Raw genomic sequence first — 18,722 nt, 5'->3', positions numbered from 1 at the left:
AATCCCAGTCTTACCATAATAAACCCTTATCCTAACCTTACCCTAATAAACCTTAATCCTAGCTTTACCCTAATAAACCCTAATCCTATCTTTACCCTAATAAACCCTAATCCTAGCTTTACCCTAATAAACCCTAATCCTTACCTTACCCTTATAAACCCTAATCCCAGTCTTATCATAATAAACCCTTATCCTAACCTTACCCTAATAAACCCTAATCCTAGCTTTACCCTAATAAACCATAATCCTAGCTTTACCCTAATAAACCCTAATCCTAGTTTTACCCTAATAAACCATAATCCTAGCCTTATCCTTATAAACCCTAATCCCAGTTTTACCATAATAAACCCTTATCCTAACCTTACCCTAATCCTAGCTTTACCCTAATAAACCATAATCCTAGCTTTACCCTAATAAACCCTAATCCTAGCATTACCCTAATAAACCCTAATCCTAGCCTTACCCTAATAAACCCTAATCCTAGTTTTACCCTAATAAACTCTAATCCTAACCTTACCCTAATAGACACTAATCCTAGCTTTACCCTAATAAACCCTAATCCTAGTCTTACCCTAATAAACCCTAATCCTAACCTTACCCTAATAAACCCTAATCCTAGCTTTACCCTAATAAACCCTAATCCTAACCTTACCCTAATAAACCCTAATCCTAACCTTACCCTAATAAACCCTAATCCTAACCTTACCCTAATAAACCCTAATCCTAACCTTACCCTAATAAACCCTAATCCTAGCATTACCCTAATAAAACCTAATCCTAACCTTACCCTAATAAACCCTAATCCTAGCTTTAACCTAATAAACCCTAATCCTAGTTTTACCCTAATAAACCCTAATCCTAGCCTTACCCTAATAAACCCTAATCCTAACCTTACCCTAATAAACCCTAATCCTAGCTTTACCCTAATAAACCCTAATCCTAGTTTTACCCTAATAAACCCTAATCCTAGCTTTACCCTAATAAACCCTAATCCTAGCTTTACCCTAATAAACCCTAATCCTAGTCTTACCCTAATAAACCCTAATCCTAGCCTTACCCTAATAAACCCTAATCCTAGCTTTACCCTAATAAACCCTAATCCTAGCTTTAACCTAATAAACCCTAATCCTAGCCTTACCCTAATAAACCCTAATCCTAGCTTTACCCTAATAAACCCTAATCCTAGTCTTACCCTAATAAACCCTAATCCTAGCCTTACCCTAATAAACCCTAATCCTAACCTTACCCTAATAAACCCTTATCCTAACCTTACCCTAATAAACCCTAATCCTAACTTTACCCTAATAAACCCTAATCCTAGCCTTACCCTAATAAACCCTAATCCTAACCTTACCCTAATAAACCCTAATCCTAACCTTACCCTAATAAACCCTAATCCTAACCTTACCCTAATAAACCCTACTCCTAGCCTTACCCTAATAAACACAAAACTAAGTAAACGTGCAACTGATGGAGAACCCCTTCTACCCCCACAAAACTTTATTTGCCTCTTTCCTAGCTATGTGTATATCACTGACAAAAAAATGATGGTGTTATCAACAGTTATAGAGAAATGAGGGGTGGAGATTTTGGAAGAGGTTTTGTAAGCTTCAAGCGTTCCCTGAAGACTCTACTATTCAGGGATGCATACAAGCTATACTAACCTTTCCTAACTCCATTTCTATCCCCTTAAACACCTTAGCATGTAGTCTATGAGCCCAGCTGTTTGTAGATCCCCTTCATAAGAGCCGACTACAACAGTGCAACTCTCGGCAAAGCCCTCTACCCACTTGATCCCTATAATTATTATCTTGTATACCTACCTCCTATGTTTATAGTACTGCAGAATCCGTTGGTGCTCTACAAATACCTGATAATAATAATCCTAATAAACCCTAATCCCAACATAACCCTAATAAACCCTAATCCTAGCTTTACCCTAATAAACCCTAATCCTTACTTTACCCTTATAAACCCTAATCCCAGTCATACCATAATAAACCCTTATCCTAACCTTACCCTAATAAACCCTAATCCTAGCTTTACCCTAATAAACCCTAATCCTAGCTTTACCCTAATAAACCATAATCCTAGCCTTACCCTTATAAACCCTAATCCTAGTTTTACCCTAATAAACCCTAATCCTAGTTTTACCCTAATAAACCCTAATCCTAACTTTACCCTAATAAACCCTAATCCTAGCTTTACCCTAATAAACCCTAATCCTTACCTTACCCTTATAAACCCTAATCGCAGTCTTACCATAATAAACCCTTATCCTAACCTTACCCTAATAAACCCTAATCCTAACTTTACCCTAATAAACCATAATCCTAGCTTTACCCTAATAAACCCTAATCCTAGAATTACCCTAAAAACCCTAATCCTAGCCTTACCCTCATAAACCCTAATCCTAGTTTTACCCTAATAAACCCTAATCCTAACTTTACCCTAATAAACCCTAATCCTAGTTTTACCCTAATAAACCCTAATCCTAACCTTACCCTAATAAACCCTAATCCTAGCTTTATCCTAATAAACCCTAATCCTAGCCTTACCCTAATACACCCTAATCCTAGACTTACCCTAATAAACCCTAATCCTAGCCTTACCCTAATAAACCCTAATCCTAACCTTACCCTAATAAACCCTAATCCTAGTTTTACCCTAATAAACCCTAATCCTAACCTTACCCTAATAAACCCTACTCCTAGCCTTACCCTAATAAACACAAAACTAAGTAAAAGTGCAACTGATGGAGAACCTCTTCTACCCCTACAAAACTTTATTTGCCTCTTTCCTAGCTATGTGTATATCACTGACAAAAAACAGGCACTACCTAAATCAGGGCATCTGGGTGTTCTATAGTCATGAAAATGGGGGTATAGCATCTTCAGCAGCCCCTAGAACTAACAGTGTGAGTCCCAGAGGAGTTGTGTTCCCATATAGAGCTGAGACCCTATAATGACTTGATTATCTACAAACGGGTGTGTTTTATTCGTTATAATACACAATCTCCATAAGTAAAAATACATCATACCTTAGTAGATCAGCAAACAATCGAATGTAAAGAAGATTGGATAACAGTGACCTAGAAGGGAATATCTTCACAATATACAATTACATTTTATGTTCACGCATTATCCCTTGAGACAGTAGAGTAGTGATGTCAGTATTGCTCTACAAGTGTGTGACGGGCCAAATATGCACTAATACTGGAGTATCCAGTATCCAGGGGTATTACATTACAATGAATGCTAAAATAACACCAGATCCTGATTTTGTCTTCTCCTGAACAGAAATGATTTCAGATAACAGAAGTTCATCCGCATCAGATATTCTTAGACAGAACTCAGGTAATGTCCAACTCCAGGACATTAGAGAACGTTTCAGCAACTACATCAGGAATGTGAAATCCATGAGAAACCATCTGAAACAGGTAACAGAGACTTGTCTAAGTGATTATAAGGCCAATCAAAGGAAGTAAAAAATGCTCTGCTGAGGGGCCCTTGACTGGCATTGGACACCTCTGTGACCCTCAGTTCTCATCATATTATGCAGAATCTTTGACTCACAATGAGCTGTTTATTTATTGTTGATCTTGTTGTTTATTTGTTGAATCCTCTTTCGTTCTCTGATGCAAAGACAAAGGTCAGTCGGTGTCACAAGAGCACAAATACCAGTGTGGTCTGGCACAAACTAACTAACTGGATGTCTGAAGTGTAGATGAAAGCCCATCGTTATCTATCAGCGTTTATTCTTTACTGTCTGAGAGCTTTGTGTTGTGCTTAAAGGGACAGTATACTATAATATTGTTTTTCCCTTAATGTGTTTCCAATTACTTTTCTTACCAGCTACAGAGTATAAAATGTATAAGATTTGCTTTTTTAAGGCTTATTTGTGTATATGAATTAGCTGATTTTGTGTTTTGAAGCCACAACCTAATAAAATGGGTTGAGCTTGTAGGTATAATTAGATCTCATTACTTTATCACATTGTGTGCATATACCTGCTTCTTTATCTTATATCTGTCCATAAACCAATCACCAATACTTGGAGAGAACAATAGAAAATTAAAATTTTATTACCTTATCTCTTCTATACACCACTGGAGTGTAATTTCTTCTACTGGCTGTGTTAACACAACTTGGCCTTAAAGGGACAGTATACACTCATTTTCATACAGGGAGTGCAGAATTATTAGGCAAATGAGTATTTTGACCACATCATCCTCTTTATGCATGTTGTCTTACTCCAAGCTGTATAGGCTCGAAAGCCTACTACCAATTAAGCATATTAGGTGATGTGCATCTCTGTAATGAGAAGGGGTGTGGTCTAATGACATCAACACCCTATATCAGGTGTGCATAATTATTAGGCAACTTCCTTTCCTTTGGCAAAATGGGTCAAAAGAAGGACTTGACAGGCTCAGAAAAGTCAAAAATAGTGAGATATCTTGCAGAGGGATGCAGCACTCTTAAAATTGCAAAGCTTCTGAAGCGTGATCATCGAACAATCAAGCGCTTCATTCAAAATAGTCAACAGGGTCGCAAGAAGCGTGTGGAAAAACCAAGGTGCAAAATAACTGCCCATGAACTGAGAAAAGTCAAGCGTGCAGCTGCCAAGATGCCACTTGCCACCAGTTTGGCCATATTTCAGAGCTGCAACATCACTGGAGTGCCCAAAAGCACAAGGTGTGCAATATTCAGAGACATGGCCAAGGTAAGAAAGGCTGAAAGACGACCACCACTGAACAAGACACACAAGCTGAAACATCAAGACTGGGCCAAGAAATATCTCAAGACTGATTTTTCTAAGGTTTTATGGACTGATGAAATGAGAGTGAGTCTTGATGGGCCAGATGGATGGGCCCGTGGCTGGATTGGTAAAGGGCAGAGAGCTCCAGTCTGACTCAGACGCCAGCAAGGTGGAGGTGTAGTACTGGTTTGGGCTGGTATCATCAAAGATGAGCTTGTGGGGCCTTTTCGGGTTGAGGATGGAGTCAAGCTCAACTCCCAGTCCTACTGCCAGTTTCTGGAAGACACCTTCTTCAAGCAGTGGTACAGGAAGAAGTCTGCATCCTTCAAGAAAAACATTATTTTCATGCAGGACAATGCTCCATCACACGCGTCCAAGTACTCCACAGCGTGGCTGGCAAGAAAGGGTATAAAAGAAGAAAATCTAATGACATGGCCTCCTTGTTCACCTGATCTGAACCCCATTGAGAACCTGTGGTCCATCATCAAATGTGAGATTTACAAGGAGGGAAAACAGTACACCTCTCTGAACAGTGTCTGTGAGGCTGTGGTTGATGCTGCACGCAATGTTGATGGTGAACAGATCAAAACACTGACAGAATCCATGGATGGCAGGCTTTTGAGTGTCCTTGCAAAGAAAGGTTGCTATATTGGTCACTGATTTGCTTTTGTTTTGTTTTTGAATGTCAGAAATGTATATTTGTGAATGTTGAGATGTTATATTGGTTTCACTGTTAAAAATAAATAATTGAAATGGGTATATATTTGTTTTTTGTTAAGTTGCCTAATAATTATGCACAGTAATAGTCACCTGCACACACAGATATCCCCCTAAAATAGCTAAAACTAAAAACAAACTAAAAACTACTTCCAAAAATATTCAGCTTTGATATTAATGAGTTTTTTGGGTTCATTGAGAACATGGTTGTTGTTCAATAATAAAATTAATCCTCAAAAATACAACTTGCCTAATAATTCTGCACTCCCTGTATAACTGCATGTAATAGACACTACTATAAAGAATAAGATGCACAGATACTGATATAAAAATCCAATATAAAACTGTTTAAAAACTTACTTAGAAGCTGTCAGTTTGGCTCTGTTGAAAAGGTAGCTGGAAAGCCCACTGCAAATGAGAAATAAAACACTCCCCCCCCTCCCCCTTCTTTTGCATATGAAAAGACCCTTTACACAAACAGTAGCAAGCTGGAGAAGGTAGCTGACAGTATTCACATAAAACGTTGGGGCTTGGTTAGGAGTCTGAAAATCAGAGCAATGTTATTTAAAAATAAGCAAAACTATACATTTATTTAAAAAAAAAACTTTATGGGCTATATAAATAGATCATCTACAAAACATTTATGCAAAGAAAAAATGAGTGTATAATGTCCCTTTAAGGCCAAAAATTTTTGGGATGGGTGGGGATACCACAGGCTAAATAAACTATTTCAAATGCCAATATAAGGCTAATGGAAATACTTGTAAACAATTTAATACACTCCAGCAGGTAAAGTGGATCATTGGGAACAAATTAAAGGGGAGAAAATGTTTGAGTAAACTGTCCCTTTAAGTGCATTAAATATGTGATACATCTATATACGTAGCTGTGCCCAAATACCCACACGCTCAGTGTAGAGCTGGCATTACATGCAAATGTACTTTAAAGTATTAGATATGAGAGAGCACTAACAAATATGATTCCTACCCTAACCCTAATAACTGACTTTTCTAAAAAAATAATTGCTACATATAAAGTGCCATTAAAGGGACATTAAACACATTGAGATGATAAATTGTGTGTGTATATATATATATATATATATATATATATATATATATATATAATATAATATATAAAGTCTGCAATATACTTTCATTATTATATTTGTTCCCTTTTCCTGTAATTCCATTCTGAAATTGTGAGCTTTTCAGCTCCTGTTAGAAATGGAAGTGCAGAACACTGTTATATTCCACACAGCCATTGGCTGCACACTCTAGTGACCTATTTATAACTGTCCCTAATTGGCCACAGCAGAGAAAGTAACCTAAGTTACAACATGGCAGCTCCCATTGTTTTATAGACATTAAAACTGCACTTATTTTGTCACTATTTAAACAGCTAATGAAACTTTACAAAATAAATCTGCATGTTATTCTCAGACTAATCTTTTCTTTGAATGCCTCATTCTATCTAGCATTTATTTAGGGCTAGATTACAAGTGGAGCGCTATATTATTGCGCTCCTGCAAGTGCAGCCATTACAAGTGCCCCAAATGCCCTCAATATATATATATATTTGTAAAAAAAAAACTGCACTAGGCAGTTTTGGGGCTTTAAAGTTGGTGGGAGTGTGGTGTTAGGAAAAAAAACGGCACTGAAAAATGCCTTTACATTGCGGTCAATGTAAATATATATATATATATGTATATGCTTATATACATTTACAGTGCGGCAAAAAATTATTTAGTCAGCCATCAATTGTGCAAGTTCTCCAACTTAAGAATATGAGAGAGGCCTGTAATTTTCATCATAGGTATACCTCAACTATGAGAGACAAAATGTGGAAACAAATCCAGACAATCACATTGTCTGATTTGGAAAGAATTTATTTGCATATTATGGTGGAAAATAAATATTTGGTCACCTACAAACAAGCAAGATTTCTGGCTCTCACAGACCTGTATCTTCTTCTTTAAGAGGCTCCTCTGTCCTACACTCATTACCTGTATTAATGGCACCTGTTTGAACTTGTTATCAGTATAAAAGACACCTGTCCACAACCGCAAACAGTGACACTCCAAACTCCACTATGGTGAAGACCAAAGAGCTGTCGAAGGACACCAGAAACAAAATTGTAGACCTGCACCAGGCTGGGAAGACTGAATCTGCAATAGGCAAGCAGCTTGGTGTGAAGAAATCAACTGTGGGAGCAATAATTAGAAAATGGAAGACATACAAGACCACTGATAATCTCCCTCGATCTGGGGCTCCACGCAAGATCTCACCCTGTGGGGTCAAAATGATCACATGGGGGGACCTAGTGAATGACCTGCAGAGAGCTGGGACCAACGTAACAAAGGCTACCATCAGTAACACACTACGCCGCCAAGGACTCAGATCCTGCAGTGCCAGACGTGTCCCCCTGCTTAAGCCAGTACATGTCCGGGCCCGTCTGAAGTATGCTAGAGAGCATTTGGATGATCTAGAAGTGGATTGGGAGAATGTCATATGGTCAGATGAAACCAAAGTCGAACTGTTTGGTAGAAACACAACTCGTCGTGTTTGGAGGAAAGAGAATGCTGAGTTGCAACCAAAGAACACCATACCTACTGTGAACCATGGGGGTGGCAACATCATGCTTTGGGGCTGTTTCTCTGCAAAGGGAACAGGACGACTGATCCATGTACATGAAAGAATGAATGGGGCCATGTATCGTGAGATTTTGAGTGCAAACCTCCTTCCATCAGCAAGGGCATTGAAGATGAAACGTGGCTGGGTCTTTCAGCATGACAATGATCCTAAACACACTGCCCAGGCAACGAAGGAGTGGCTTCGTAAGAAGCATTTCAAGGTCCTGGAGTGGCCTAGCCAGTCTCCAGATCTCAACCCCATAGAAAACCTTTGGAGGGAGTTGAAAGTCCGTGTTGCCCAGCGACAGCCCCAAAACATCACTGCTCTAGAGGAGATCTGCATGCAGGAATGGGCCAACATACCAGCAACAGTGTGTGACAACCTTGTGAAGACTTACAGAAAACATTTGACCTCTGTCATTGCCAACAAAGGATATATAACAAAGTATTGAGATGAACTTTTGATATTGACCAAATACTTATTTTCCACCATAATTTGCAAATAAATTCTTTCCAAATCAGACAATGTGATTGTCTGGATTTGTTTCCACATTTTGTCTCTCATAGTTGAGGTATACCTATGATGAAAATTACAGGCCTCTCTCATCTTAAGTGGGAGAACTTGCAGAATTTTTTGCTGACTAAATATTTTTTGCCCCACTGTATGTGTTAATATGTGCATGATTATCTTGTAGCTAAGCCTCTGTAGACACCCCCCTTATCTCAGTGCTATTCATAGACTTGCATTTTAGCTAATTAGTGCTGACTCATAAATAACTCCACAGGAGTGCACACAATGTTATCTATATTGCACACATGCAGTAGCAGCGTATTGCTGTGAAAAGCTAATCAAAATGCACGTGATAAGAGGCTGCCGTTAGTGGCTTAGCAGTAGGCATAAATTTAGAGGTTGAAAGGGCTTAAAGTATATTAATATAAAAAAAAATGCTGGTTGTGCAAAGCTGAGAAATGGGTGCTAAAAGCATTATCTATCTTTTTAAACAATAATATTTTTGGAGTATACTGTCCCTTTAATAGTGATCACCTGGCGTGAATAAATGTAACTTTATTTGACAGAGGCTTGTGGGTGCCCCTATATGCAAATCAAATAATATGGAATTAACCCCTTCTTCTTTTCACTATAGAGTTTAGAAGGAAAAAAAAAAACAACCCACACATACACTTTTGTTTAAAACATTGTTTACTAAAAGTTTAATTTATTTTTTTTAAATGAGGGATCATCAAAAAGGCCTAGAGACCCCCAGGATCCCTTCCTTAAAATTAAGCCTTTATATAAGGTAATAGTGACCACCTGGCATGAATACGTTTCCATTTATTTGCATAGAGGCTCATGAGAGATCCTATATGCAAATCACAGTTACATAACTATATCAAAACGCCCCTTTTATATAAGAATAACCCCCTTCTTTCTTTTGACTATAGAGTTTAGAAAAAAACAACACACTATTGTTTGCAATCTTACTGATTCAAATTTTAATAAAAAATATTTATTTTTTCACATATTTTGTTGTACAGTTCTCATATTTCATGATATATTCAAAAAATACCTATATCGTTTGAATCTGCTGGATTCCTAACAATATTTACTATGTGTGAGTTTCTCACTGAAAAATGGCCTACAGTGGTGATTAATTGTGTGTAAAAACTCCAAAACAGCTCAGCAGATGGGTGGAAATGGCTCAGCAGTTAAGGGGTTAAATGCTCGTTTTGTTAGCAAAACAAATGTATTGTTTTCCAGTCCAGGAACAGGCTCTTATCTTCTCTGCCGAGGCCATTTAGGTAAATATAAAAATAAGCTCCTTCTCAAATCTCTCTGAAGAATCTACAATAATAAAAATTATTTTGTTGACTATACACTCCAGTCTTTTGCAATTGGAAAAGTCTAAATTTTCAGAGTTAAATAACAAGAACAGGGGTCAAAATAAATACAGGGAGTGCAGAATTATTAGGCAAATGAGTATTTTGACCACATCATCCTCTTTATGCATGTTGTCTTACTCCAAGCTGTATAGGCTCGAAAGCCTACTACCAATTAAGCATATTAGGTGATGTGCATCTCTGTAATGAGAAGGGGTGTGGTCTAATGACATCAACACCCTATATCAGGTGTGCATAATTATTAGGCAACTTCCTTTCCTTTGGCAAAATGGGTCAAAAGAAGGACTTGATAGGCTCAGAAAAGTCAAAAATAGTGAGATATCTTGCAGAGGGATGCAGCACTCTTAAAATTGCAAAGCTTCTGAAGCGTGATCATCGAACAATCAAGCGTTTCATTCAAAATAGTCAACAGGGTCGCAAGAAGCGTGTGGAAAAACCAAGGCGCAAAATAACTGCCCATGAACTGAGAAAAGTCAAGCGTGCAGCTGCCAAGATGCCACTTGCCACCAGTTTGGCCATATTTCAGAGCTGCAACATCACTGGAGTGCCCAAAAGCACAAGGTGTGCAATACTCAGAGACATGGCCAAGGTAAGAAAGGCTGAAAGACGACCACCACTGAACAAGACACACAAGCTGAAACGTCAAGACTGGGCCAAGAAATATCTCAAGACTGATTTTTCTAAGGTTTTATGGACTGATGAAATGAGAGTGAGTCTTGATGGGCCAGATGGATGGGCCCGTGGCTGGATTGGTAAAGGGCAGAGAGCTCCAGTCCGACTCAGACGCCAGCAAGGTGGAGGTGGAGTACTGGTTTGGGCTGGTATCATCAAAGATGAGCTTGTGGGGCCTTTTCGGGTTGAGGATGGAGTCAAGCTCAACTCCCAGTCCTACTGCCAGTTTCTGGAAGACACCTTCTTCAAGCAGTGGTACAGGAAGAAGTCTACATCCTTCAAGAAAAACATGATTTTCATGCAGGACAATGCTCCATCACACGCGTCCAAGTACTCCACAGCGTGGCTGGCAAGAAAGGGTATAAAAGAAGAAAATCTAATGACATGGCCTCCTTGTTCACCTGATCTGAACCCCATTGAGAACCTGTGGTCCATCATCAAATGTGAGATTTACAAGGAGGGAAAACAGTACACCTCTCTGAACAGTGTCTGGGAGGCTGTGGTTGCTGCTGCACGCAATGTTGATGGTGAACAGATCAAAACACTGACAGAATCCATGGATGGCAGGCTTTTGAGTGTCCTTGCAAAGAAAGGTGGCTATATTGGTCACTGATTTGTTTTTGTTTTGTTTTTGAATGTCAGAAATGTATATTTGTGAATGTTGAGATGTTATATTGGTTTCACTGGTAAAAATAAATAATTGAAATGGGTATATATTTGTTTTTTGTTAAGTTGCCTAATAATTATGCACAGTAATAGTCACCTGCACACACAGATATCCCCCTAAAATAGCTATAACTAAAAACAAACTAAAAACTACTTCCAAAACTATTCAGCTTTGATATTAATTAGTTTTTTGGGTTCATTGAGAACATGGTTGTTGTTCAATAATAAAATTAATCCTCAAAAATACAACTTGCCTAATAATTCTGCACTCCCTGTAATGAAAGATATTTCATTGCAAATCAGTGAGCACCATTTGCAAAACAGGATTACTGAACATATCTACAAAGTGTAAACATATGATATTTGTGTGTAAAAGTGTAGATGATCGTGTATTCAAAACTGTATAAAGTAGCATGCCAAAACTCAGCCCACTGGTGTAGATCAGACCAGATCAAACAATAATATTCATATAGATACATAAACACAAAAACACTAAAGTTACCCAAATACCGAACTACTGCTAAAAACGAGTGAAAATCCAGCTGATTGTTGAACCACATGAACAATACACACCTCCCAAAGCAGGAGATGGAATCTGATTAGGCTATACAGCTCAAAATATGCCCATATGACGTGATGAGAGACAGGACTGTCATCAAACAGGGGAGTGATCGGAGGGAGAAAACCAGGCGTGCCTTGACGCAACCAAAAAGAAGCCAATGGGAATAAATATCCTAATCAAAACCCACAAGCCGAGACCCAGGCATGTAAACAGATGCACATGTACAGCGTCAATAAACTAACCGCAAATGGCAGGTTGAAGGGGAGTGGCCGAACAGTCAGTCACACAGTGCAAAATTATATAAAGCAACTGCAATGTGAAACAACATGACCTTTAAAGTCGTCAATCCCCGGCCCATTAAAATTACCCACTTATAAACCTACTTAATTTATATAAATAAGACTCACACACATAACCTTGGTATAAAATTGGCCGCAGCCATTTTATTAAATAACAATAATTTAAATATTAAATATTAATAATATAATAAAACATTTAAACAGAACATACCTAATGTTCTTAATTAACATTAAACATACTGCCAATTCCCCACAGCGGTGCTAGTTCCCAAACCCACAAAAACAACATGGCCGTCATTCAAAAACTGGACTCAACTATATACACGTTGAGTCCGTACCAAGCACACCTCCACTTTAATAGGGAACCCCTTGTCCCTATAATAAACCAGTTACCCGCTCACCCCATGGAGAGGCAACTTCTTCAAATCCCCCAAATCACTTGGCCATATTGCTTCAAATATTTGTCAGGGAACTAGCACCCCCGCCACAGACTGGTCTGCTCAAGCAGCCCAGTCCCGCCAAACCCAAAACTTTCTCCAAAGCTTCCTTGATATCAAACAAAAATAGCTGCAGCCCAAATTGATTGAAATGAACCCCATCTTTTAAATAAAACTCTTCAGACCCCTCAAGCTCAAAGTCAGGGTGGAAAGCACCCCCCCCCCCTAACCTTCTGACAAAGGAACTAATTATTTTATTGATTTTTTTACGGCTCCTCTCAAGTTTCTCGTAATCCCAGGCCGACTTCCAAACCAAGCGTGGAGTGATTTGTGACCAAATAATTTTTAGCTCAGGATGAAGATCTCTAATTTTACCCAAGTCTCTCTTAATTCTTCTGACTAACTCTTTTTGTGGAATAAGACCCAAATCATTCCCCCCAAATGCAAAGCCAAAACCTCAGGGTGATGAAAAACATTACTATAATCAGTAAATAATGGAAACAGATGCTCCCAACACATGCCCCTAATCCCAAACCATTTGACTTCCCATTGCCCAACTGGACACCCGAGCTGCAGGCCGCCCATTTTCTTACTGGCCTTAGCATTGGCCCAATAAATAAATGAATGCCCCATCACCCATACGATTCTCACGCCTGAAAATACAAGAAAATAAAAGAAAACATTCAGAATGCCATTTGATAAGACCACTCACCCAAAAATTTATATATCTATATATATATATATATATATATTATTTTTTTTTTAAACTCTCAAATCAGGCCTAACATAAGATTTATAACGATTTGATCCCCATCTCCCAATCTGTTTTACTATATCCTCCCTCAAACCTAATATAGAAGCCTCAGTAGCGGCCCCTATACGAAATGAATGAGACCCAAAATCCAATGGATTAAGGCCTAATAGCCCAATTGACCCTTTCAAAATGGCCCTAAACTGATATTGTGACAAAAAAGAACCATCAGAATGAATTAATAACGGGCCATCTTGCAAAGGCCGTATTGCCCCATAATGCAACAATACCTGACAAGGACACACTACTGACCCACTAGGGAATAAGACTATATTCTTGCCTTTTTTATAAATGTCAGTTTTACTACCCTTCAATAACATTTCAACCCTATTTTCATCCCATATCACATCTTCCCTCTGTAAACCCCCAGGAACCCTTCTGCTTGGGGTTACTAATTCCGATATCCGGAAGGCCCCGAAAAAGGCTAACACGAAGGCCATTCGAAACAAAGTTATTTCAAATGTTGATGAACAAATATAAGACAACACTCCCCAAATCTTTTCAAGTAATGTAAATGTAATGGGCCTCCTCTTATCTACATTCTTAGCCTTCTTTTTTAAGCCCTTAAGGACCTGACGTACCCAAAAAACTTTTGTCACATCACACATACCCAATAAACGAAATCTAAAGGCTAATGCAGCCAATCTTTCATCCATACTGGATGCTGACAAACCCAAAACCCCCCAATGCCACAACCATTCCAATAAACAACCAGTGACATCATCAATCCCTTCCCTAAGTTCAGCCTGACCTAACCACATTTCCCATTCCCTCCAGACTGATACATAAGAAGACCAAGTACCTGGGGTCAAATAATTTTTTACTAACTCAGCCAGTCCTCCTCCCCAAGCCTCCATAACTGTTCCGGGAAACTCATTCCAACTGCATCCGCCTGAGGCGCTAGCTCTAGAAAACGGCTCCACTGTGAACGAGATAAAGCATCTGCTATCATATTACACTTCCCAGGAATATGTTTAGCCCTAACCAAAACATTCATACTCAAACATTTTAAAACTAGCACCCTCAGTAAACGTAAAACTGGCGGGGAAGAAGTGGATAACGTGTTGATAGCAGAAACCACACCCATATTATCCGTGTGGAATATTATAGATTTGTTCACCAATTCACCCTCCCAAACAAATAAGGCTACCAATATCGGAAACAGTTCAAGAAATACCAGGTTTCGAGTTAAACCCAGACCCACCCAGGCCTGGGGCCAAACAGCCGCACACCAATGACCCTGAAAATATGCTCCAAAACCAACACCACCAGCCGCATCAGTAACCAAATCTAAATCAACATTGGAAACCCGAGCTTCCATGAAGATTAAAGCTCCATTAAAATCTTTAAGGAACTCTAACCATACTCGCAAATCATCTTTGTGCCCTTTCTTTACCCTTACAAAATGATGAGGCTTGAGTACACCAGATGTGGCCAAAGACATTCTCCTGGAAAATACTCTTCCAATGGGAATGATTCTACAGGCAAAATTCAATTTCCCCAACAGTGATTGCATCTCCCGCAAAGTCACCTTACGGACACCAAGAAACTGTTGAATCATTTCCGACAAATCCAGAATCTTTTCCCTCGGCAACCTACATTCCATCTTAGCCGAATCGATTGTAATCCCCAAAAAATTAAGGGCCGTGACTGGACCCTCAGGTTTTCCATTGCAATAGGAACCCCAAATTCAGACGCCATTAAATAAAAACAATCCCTCAACTTTAAACAAGTATCTGATTCGGGAGGACCCACAAAAAGAAAATCATCAAGATAATGTACAATAGATGAAAATCCCGACTTGACCTTCACAACCCACTCCAAAAAGGAACTAAAACACTCAAACAAAGAACAGGAAATGGAACACCCCATCGGGAGACAAAGGTCCACGTAAAAAACTCCATCAAAGCAACAACCCAATAGGTAATGAGAAGAAAGATGAACCGGCAGCAATCGAAAAGCTGCTTCAATATCAACCTTAGCCAACCAAGCAAACTGACCCGCCTCCCTAACCATCTTAACCGCCAGGTCGAAAGATGCATAGGACACTGACGCTAATTCATCCGGAATGCCATCATTCACAGACCCACCTTTTGGGAAAGACAGATGATGTATAAGTCGGAACTTCCCCGGATCCTTCTTAGGAACCACACCCAAAGGGGAAATACGCAAATGAGGAATTGGAGGGGCTTTAAAAGGCCCCGCCATTTGCCCCAACGAAACCTCCTTCTCGAGTTTACCCTTTACAACATGAGGCCATTCCCTAGCTGACTTCAGATTGCCCTTATAGTAAACTACACCCCCAGAAGATGGTATTTTAAAACCATATTCAAAACCGTGCCACAATAACAAAGCCTTTTCTTTACAACCCTTTTTCTTAGCGTAAAGTACGAGCCACAGCTCCATCCCGCTTAACCTCACCGGCGTTACTCCCTTTTTCAGGCAACTCCTGGGCTCCACCCGATTTGTTCTTTCTGAAACACTTGAAGAACGGGTGAGCACCCCCGCACCCCGAACCCTCATGTCTAAATTTACAAGATGATCCCCATTTGCAACCTTTCTCATTGAAAGCGAAGCAGAAACCCTTTTTAACTGCTGCCGACAACCCACTCTGGAGCGACCCGCCAGCTCCCCCACGAAAAGGCTGCGAAGACCTTAACGGAGTCATTATCTTGAGTCAAAGCCCCATATCCCGATCGTCCCATTTTATCTCAGGCTTAACCAACAAACGTTGGTGGAATTGCTCATCATAAGCCCACCACGCCATACCCCCATACGTCCTTTGAGCAGCTGCAACTTCATCTAAATAGCAAAATAGCGCTGCTCCCTGTTCTGGAAACTTACCAGCAAACACGCTGGCATAAATAACAAAAGCTTGAAACCAATTGGTAAAAGTTTTTGGTAATTTTCGGTACCGTTTTTTCCTCTCCTCTACCTCCTTTTTTGACGCATCCTTCTTTGAATCCTCAGGTATTTCAAAAGATTGGTCAAGCGGTAAAAGTGAAAATTATTCAATAAATTCCTGCTTCCAGATCTTTTCCCTTAACTCAACCGTCAAGTGCATACCTAAAGGCCCGATAGAACACAAACAAGAGCGAGACAAAGCCGTATCAGCAATTTTAAGTTCCGGGCCCCCTGACCCTTTATTTTCAATGTTAGCAGCTTTTGAATGGGGCACCCCAACTGCCTGGGCCTGAATTGCCAACCCTGTACCTTTACTGACCTCAACAGAACCCCCAACTGTCACATTTGACAATGTAGACCCAGGAGGAACCCAAGAACTGGCGACCCCTCCTGTTCCTTTAGCGCCTTCTAACTTAGCTAACAAATCCCTTAAACCCGCTACAACAGTAACTGATATAGAATCAACATTCACCCCAACTTTTTCAACCCCAACATTCAATTCCCCAGTACCAACTCCCCCATTACCTGTTCTAGGATCCTGAGCTGCCAGGGACTGATCCACTTGAGATGCAGCCATAACCTTCTCCTTAATCTGGAACCCAGAAGCCCTAGGTTCCGTAATAGCCAACTCCTGTTGATTTCCTTCAGCCTGTAAAACAGAAACAGAAACAGGCTGTAGCCCCAGACACTGCTACCCTTGAATCCCTGTATCTCTTGCGCTGTCTACCCCTACATTGTATTCTCCCACTCCCAGACCTGTTTGGCCGTTGAACAGAACTAACCGGACTATTAAATATAGTACTGTGACCTCTTCTCAAATCCCCCTTATGGCCAGAATTAAAATTACTGGCCGTACTCACCCCTGCTTCATCTCCCTTCAAATCAGAACGTCCCGACATAGGAATGCCGTCCTCTATATCAAGCCTGATATTATCCGTCCAAGAATCCTTCAGGCCATAAGCTTCCCCACTCAGGCCATCATCTCCCACCACCAGAAAACCAGGAGGATTCTCAGGCCGTGACCCAATTACATTCCCTTCTGAAAAATAAACATTATTAGAAACAAGCAAATTTTCAACGACATCAACATTCCCACCCCTCAAAGGCGCAAAATAACTGCCCATGAACTGAGAAAAGTCAAGCGTGCAGCTGCCAAGATGCCACTTGCCACCAGTTTGGCCATATTTCAGAGCTGCAACATCACTGGAGTGCCCAAAAGCACAAGGTGTGCAATACTCAGAGACATGGCCAAGGTAAGAAAGGCTGAAAGACGACCACCACTGAACAAGACACACAAGCTGAAACGTCAAGACTGGGCCAAGAAATATCTCAAGACTGATTTTTCTAAGGTTTTATGGACTGATGAAATGAGAGTGAGTCTTGATGGGCCAGATGGATGGGCCCGTGGCTGGATTGGTAAAGGGCAGAGAGCTCCAGTCCGACTCAGACGCCAGCAAGGTGGAGGTGGAGTGCTGGTTTGGGCTGGTATCATCAAAGATGAGCTTGTGGGGCCTTTTCGGGTTGAGGATGGAGTCAAGCTCAACTCCCAGTCCTACTGCCAGTTTCTGGAAGACACCTTCTTCAAGCAGTGGTACAGGAAGAAGTCTGCATCCTTCAAGAAAAACATGATTTTCATGCAGGACAATGCTCCATCACACGCGTCCAAGTACTCCACAGCGTGGCTGGCAAGAAAGGGTATAAAAGAAGAAAATCTAATGACATGGCCTCCTTGTTCACCTGATCTGAACCCCATTGAGAACCTGTGGTCCATCATCAAATGTGAGATTTACAAGGAGGGAAAACAGTACACCTCTCTGAACAGTGTCTGGGAGGCTGTGGTTGCTGCTGCACGCAATGTTGATGGTGAACAGATCAAAACACTGACAGAATCCATGGATGGCAGGCTTTTGAGTGTCCTTGCAAAGAAAGGTGGCTATATTGGTCACTGATTTGTTTTTGTTTTGTTTTTGAATGTCAGAAATGTATATTTGTGAATGTTGAGATGTTATATTGGTTTCACTGGTAAAAATAAGTAATTGAAATGGGTATATATTTGTTTTTTTGTTAAGTTGCCTAATAATTATGGACAGTAATAGTCACATGCACACACAGATATCCCCCTAAAATAGCTAAAACTAAAAACAAACTAAAAACTACTTCCAAAAATATTCAGCTTTGATATTAATGAGTTTTTTGGGTTCATTGAGAACATGGTTGTTGTTCAATAATAAAATTAATCCTCAAAAATACAACTTGCCTAATAATTCTGCACTCCCTGTATTGAAGAACAGACAATATAAGCAATCACACAATCATTATTCAACTCTCTAGCAAAGCTCAAACAGAGAGAAATAGATCTCAACCT

General features: G+C 39.9%; 1 protein-coding gene across 1 annotated transcript in view; it reads left to right on the top strand.

Moving 5' to 3' along the window:
• The first annotated feature begins 3,301 nt into the window (after window positions 1-3,301).
• LMNTD1 (lamin tail domain containing 1) overlaps window positions 3,302-18,722 on the top strand; it is a 392,761-nt gene continuing 377,340 nt past the window's right edge. The window contains exon 1 of the mRNA XM_053719705.1: window positions 3,302-3,439. Coding sequence (XP_053575680.1) covers window positions 3,302-3,439 — 138 coding nt within the window. The remainder of the gene's footprint in view (window positions 3,440-18,722) is intronic.

This window comes from Bombina bombina, chromosome 6, assembly GCF_027579735.1.
Source record: "Bombina bombina isolate aBomBom1 chromosome 6, aBomBom1.pri, whole genome shotgun sequence".
NCBI classification, from domain to species: domain Eukaryota; kingdom Metazoa; phylum Chordata; class Amphibia; order Anura; family Bombinatoridae; genus Bombina; species Bombina bombina.
The sequence above is the reverse complement of the archived record's forward strand: the minus strand, read 5'-3'. Positions and strand labels throughout refer to the sequence as shown.